At 55.9% G+C, this 5,934-nt stretch overlaps 1 protein-coding gene across 1 annotated transcript in view; it reads left to right on the top strand.

The window, feature by feature from the left end:
• Positions 1–5,934, top strand: part of HMCN2 (hemicentin 2) — a 178,088-nt gene that overhangs the window by 104,882 nt on the left and 67,272 nt on the right. Inside the window, exons 39-43 of the mRNA XM_011931437.1 lie at positions 740–915; positions 1,664–1,760; positions 1,909–2,028; positions 4,306–4,467; positions 5,597–5,878. Of these exons, the coding sequence (XP_011786827.1) occupies positions 740–915; positions 1,664–1,760; positions 1,909–2,028; positions 4,306–4,467; positions 5,597–5,878 (837 nt within the window). The remainder of the gene's footprint in view (positions 1–739; positions 916–1,663; positions 1,761–1,908; positions 2,029–4,305; positions 4,468–5,596; positions 5,879–5,934) is intronic.

Raw genomic sequence — 5,934 nt, 5'->3', positions numbered from 1 at the left:
GGAAAGAGGGAAGGAGGGAAGGAAGGAAGAAAAGAAGGAAAGAAGGAAAGAGAAAGCGAATGAACTTAGTCTTGGGTGGGAGGTGGTAGGAAGGATTCTAGCTCTTTCCCTTTGCTGGAGTGAAGATGGTTAACACATATCGTATGCCCAAGAACCCCACCTGTGCCATTGAATTTAACCTCATGGCGGCCCCACCAGGTGGAGATTTTCATTATCCCCACTTTACAGATGAGAAGACTAAGGCCCAGGAGTGTAAGCAACATCCCAAGGGCCTCGCATGGTGAGCGAGTGGTGGAAGGCAGGATTCCACCCCAGGAGTTCTCCCCCTGGACCCTGCGTTCCTTCCTGCAAAGCTGCACTGGTTATTTTTGTTTCAGGGGCAAAAGGTGGTTCTGAGACCTGCTTTAAAAAAATTTTTTTAAACACAAATTTTAAATTTTAGAAAGTTTTGAGATAACTGTGGATAATTGTAGATTCACAGACGTCTGTAAGAAATAACACAGGGAGACCCTGAGTTTCCTTCCCCAGTTTCCCTCCGTGGAAACATGCTGCAGAAATCTGGGATGTGAATATTGCGACAATCTTACTCAGACTGGCTCCTCTGAAGCAGGACTGAAGGCAGAGGAAGGGTGGGCACTCCTGGCTGCTGCGAGTAGCTAGGCCTGACCCAGGGTGTGGCCCCTCCTTGCCAGCCCCACCCATGTGCCTAAGGGAGCCCCTCTCCTGCCCCCTCCTACAGTGCCCCCGAGTATCCTCGGAGAAGAGCTGAATGTGTCCATCGTGGCCAATGAGTCAGTGACCCTGGAGTGCCAGAGTCACGCCATGCCCCCTCCTGTGCTGAGCTGGTGGAAGGACGGGCGGCCCCTGGAACCACGGCCTGGAGTCCACCTCTCCGCAGACAAAGCCTTGCTGCAGGTGTGCAGGTCCCCAGTCAGCCAAGCAGGCCTCCACCTCGGGCCACAGGCAGGATGGGGCCTGCAGGTGCCCCAGCTCAGTGACCTATAAGCCCTCTTCCTCCCAGGGGATGGGGGACAAAACCCCAGGACTAGGTCCTCAGGGCCTCCCTCAGGGCCCCTGAATCAGCTGAGTGGTGCTAGCTGTTGGGTCAGAACCTACCTCACCTGCCTGCTCCTCCTCCCACCCCTCTGCACCTTGTGATATGATCATTCCCAACTCAGAGCACTGCCATTTGGCTTCCCCTCCTTCCGTTCATTCTTCAAAGCCACAGCCTAGCCCCAGCACCCTCATGTCAGGATCTGACCCCCTGAGCACAGGTCCCCTGCACCCCACCAGCCTTCTTCCTCCACCTTCTCTTTGGGTCTGTTTTCTTGGGCTTTCCAAAGAGGCTGGGAGCAGATGAAAGGCAGGAGCAGGTCTGATCCAGTCACATGCCTTCCCCTTAGCAGATCTGGGCCGTGGATGTGAAGGTGGGGAGGCTGGCAGGGCTGCCATCCAGGGGGCCCTTCTCAGGCCCACCACAGGCACCGGCTTCTGGAAACTTCCTGGTGCAGCTGGTGGGGAGATGCTGTCCCTGCCCTGTGCTCCAGGTGGGGAACCTGGGGCTCAGCGAGGTCACGTGATGTGCCTGCAGTCACACAGTCTGTCCAGGGCTCACCCGTGTCTGTGCTGTTCCCACCCATGGGGTGTCTCTGCTCTCGGCCAGGTGGACAGAGCCGACGTGTGGGATGCGGGCCGCTACACCTGTGAGGCACTGAATCAGGCCGGCCGCTCAGAGAAACACTACAATCTCAACGTCTGGGGTGAGGGTCTCCCGGGCTGGGCACGGGGAGGGGGCTGTTGCCTTGATTGGGTCCCAGGACACAGCCCTCCCCCAGCCTGCCCTCGCCTTGCTCATCCCCTCCCCATCCCAGTCCCACCCCCACTAACCCTCTCTCTGCTCTGACTCAGTCGCTCCAGTGTTCCCCTCGAGGGAATCCCACACCCTGACTGTGAATGAGGGACATCCTGCCAGGCTGTCCTGCGAATGCCGGGGCGTCCCCTTCCCCAAGATCTCCTGGAGGAAGGACGGTAGGATTGCTGCCCTTGCCCAGCCCCACCTCATTGCCAGGCACAAGGAGGCTATGCCCAGCCCCCACTGGTTACCCCCACCCCAGAGCCTAGCTGAGATCGGGGGGCTTATGCCTCGAGGCGGTGGGGATGCTGGTCACAGAAGTGATGCTTCCCCCAGCCCCTCTCTCCTCAGTCCCTGAGCCTGTAGGAGCCCCTGGTCCTCCTCTGCCAGTAAGAGCTGGATTGATCTTCAGGCCTCACTTCAGACGTCCCTTCTTCTGGGAAGCCCTCCCTGACTGCCAGGCTGGGACAGAGCCTCCCTGATGCAGTCCCTGTCACTTGTCATGTTACCCACATTAGTCCTTCTGTGTGTGTTCTTCCATTAGTCTGTGACCCCTGTGAGGCACCACCTTGACCGCTGCTGAATTCCAAGTTCAGTGTATGTACAAAAAAGGTGCTCAAAAAACATTTGGAATTCGCTTCACCAGTTTTTTTTCTTTTTTGAGACAGCGTCTTGCTCTGTTGCCCAGGCTGGAGTGCAGTGGTGCGATCTCAGATCATTGCAACCTCCGCCTCCTGGGTTGGAGTGATTCTCCTGCCTCAGCCTCCTGAGTAGCTGGGATTACAGGCAGGTGCCACCACGCCCAGCTAATTTATATGTTTTTAGTACAGACAGGGTTTCACCATGTTGGCCAGGCTGGTCTCGAACTCCTGACCTCAGGTGATCTGCCCACCTCCCAAAGTGCTGGGATTATAGGCATGAGCCACCGCACCCAGCCAATTTAACCAATATTTATTGAGCGACTGTGCCAGGCCCTGTTCTAGGCACTGGAAATACAGCAGAGGATAAAACAGAACCCCACCCTGACAGTGGGGGCAGTCAGATAATAAACACACAGTTAGTACATGACTCAGTACCCTAAGTGATAAATGCTATGGAGAAAAATAAAACTAGGAAGCCGGGGAAGATATCCTGGGGGGTTGTAGGATTTGCAGTTTTAAGTTGGGTGGCCAGGCAGACTTGAAAAGCAGACTTGAAAAGGTCAGGGCTGAACATGAGAATATCACAGGGAAACGCATCCCAGGCGGAGGTAAGCGTAAATGCAAGGGTCCTGGGGCAGGAATGCTGCTTGGATGGAGGAATGAGAGGAGGTGGGGAATCAGGGATGATGGAAGAGAATGGAGCTGCCATTACCAGGATGGGAGACCCCAGGGGCAGGTATGGTAGAAAGACCTAGCATTTGGGGTGAATTAATCTTGAGACGTCTGCTAAACGCCTAGTGAGGTGTCAAGTAGACGGTGAGAGACAGGTGTCTGGAGCTCAGGGGAGAGATCTGGGCTAGGAAGCAGCCTGGGAGTAGCAAGACAAGCTGAGGTCACCAGGACAGAGAGGGAGGAAGCAATGCCAGGTGGCCACTGGGTCTGCTTCCCTGCTGGGACATGCCTATTGAGTCATGACCCAGTCCAGAGGTCTGCTCCTCTAGAAACAGAGGTGGAAGGGTTTAATCCAGTAGGTCAAAGTTGACAAATCCTCCTCCTACAAGGGGTCTTCTTGATGCCAGGTCTACCAGTTGCCTGGTCATCCTCCTCAGGCCACTATAGCTAAATGGATGGTCATTCTGTCAGTAGCCTTTATTGAGCCCTGCTGTGTGCCGGTCCCTGGGGAGCCACTAAGGATCCCAGGGAGAAGCTGGTCGCGGTGGCTTATGCCTGTAATCCCAGCACTTTGGGAGGTTGAGGCAGTGGATCACCTGAGGTCAGGAGTTCAAGACCAGCCTAACTAACATGGTGAAACCCCGTCTCTACCAAAAAATACAAAAATTAGCCGGGTGTGTTGGTGTGCACCTGTGATCCCAGCTACTCGGGATGCTGAGGCATGAGAATCACCTGAACCCAGGAGGCAGAAGTTGCAGTGAGCCGAGATCGTGGCACTGAACTCCAGCCTGGGCAACACAGCAAGACTGTCTCAAAAAAAAAAAAAAAAGGATCCCAGAAGGAAATGGAGGCAGGGTCTGCCATTCCAGAGGGCCCAGGCCAGGGTAAGATTCAGATAGGGCACTGTAGGCAGATCTGTGATGGGGAGAAGCCTAGGGGGATAGGGAGGAGCTCAGAAGAGGCACCAGGACCAGATGTGGCACTCACGTAAGGCTTCCTGGAAGAGGTAGTGTCTAAATGGACACCTGAAGGATGAGCAAGAGTTGGCAAGAATGGGTGGGAGGATGAACTTTGCAGGTGGAAAGACATCATGTCTTTGCAAATGCCCTGGACCAGGAGTTTCTTTTTCCCTGTACCCAGGTCAACCCCTCCCCGGGGAGGGGGCTGGTCTCCAGCAGGTGTCGGTGGTGGGGAGGCTGCTGTACCTGGGACAGGCCCAGCTGGCTCAGGAAGGAACATACACCTGTGAGTGCAGCAACGTGGCGGGGAACAGCAGCCAGGACCTGCAGCTGGAGGTGCACGGTGGGTGAGCTGGGCGGGGGGCTGGGAGGGTCTGGGATCATGGGCTGACTGGGCAGGTACTGCCCTCAAATCGGAGCAAATACAGGGAAGTGATGGTATGTGGTGCAGGCTTTCTCCTCCCTCAGATTCCTGGTGTGTGAGTCCATTCTCACACTGCTCTAAAGATACTACTTATGAACAAGAGGCTTAATTGACTCACAGTTCCACGTGGCTGGGGAGGCCTCAGGAAACTTACAATTATGGCAGAAGGTGAAGGGGAAGCAAGGCACGCCTTCCATGTCGGCAGGAGAGAGAGAGCGCGCGAAAGGGGGAAGCACCAAACACTTACCAAACAAGCAGATCTCATGAGAACTGACTGACTCACTCACTACCACAAGAACAGCGTAGAGGAAACCGCCCCCATGATCCAATCGCCTCCCACCAGGTCCCTCCCTCCGCATGTGGGATTACAGTTCGAGATGAGATTTGGGTGGGGACAGAGCCAAAACGTATCACCTGGCATTTTGACTGCTCGCCCACACAGCTTCTCACTAACCCAAGCATGGCAGGCAGGGGGGGCTGCAGCACAGTCCCTAAGGGCCCCCCAGTGGTCTGGAGGAGAAAAGCCACAGCTGAAACAGCTGGAAACCCGGAGGAGGTGTGAGCGTTATGTGAAGCTCCTCTGTGTGATGGAAACCTAAACTGTATCACCTGGTCCTGCAGTGAAGCAATGAAATCCCCCAGCCTCGTAAAACTCCTGCTGGAAAATAAAACCAGGAAAAGTGCTGTTCAACATCTTGAGGAGAAACCCACCCACAGAATAATTTTCCACCCCCAACCAGTCCTAACAACTGTTGAAGCTCCAGGAAGTCTCTGGTTTTTGAGGAAGAAAACCCGTTACACATCCCGAAAGGGTTGTTCCCCACATAGCAGGCCTGCCTGTGACTCCCAGGCTCTAGCAGTAGGGTGTTGTTATGATATGACCCCATTGTTGGGAAGGAAAATGGAGGCCCAGAGAGGTGAGGTCACGAGGTCACACAGCCGGCGACGGCAAGAGGAGAGGGTGTGTCCCTACGGGGCCTGGGGCAAGTGGGTGGTGCCTGGTGGCCTCAGCAGCTTTCTCTGATGGTCTTTCTCCCCATCCCTACAGTTCCCCCTCAGATTGCCGGTCCCCGGGAGCTTCCCACACAGGTCTCCGTGGTCCAGGATGGAGTGACCACTCTGGAGTGCAGCGCCACAGGGAAACCCCCTCCGACAGTGACATGGGAGCAGGACGGCCAGCCCGTGGGAGCCGAGCTGGGCCTGCAGCTGCAGAACCAGGGCCAGAGCCTGCATGTAGAGCGGGCCCGGGCTGCCCACGCCGGACACTACAGCTGTGTGGCCGAGAACCTGGCTGGGAGGGCAGAGAGGAGGTTTGAGCTCTCTGTGCTGGGTGAGGACCGGCAGCTGCTGGAGGAGGGTGGGTTGGGGCAGATGAGAGCAGGCAAG

Source organism: Colobus angolensis, unplaced genomic scaffold (genome assembly GCF_000951035.1).
Source record: "Colobus angolensis palliatus isolate OR3802 unplaced genomic scaffold, Cang.pa_1.0 Scaffold9, whole genome shotgun sequence".
NCBI classification, from domain to species: Eukaryota; Metazoa; Chordata; class Mammalia; order Primates; family Cercopithecidae; genus Colobus; species Colobus angolensis.
This window is presented reverse-complemented; position numbering and strand designations above follow the sequence as displayed.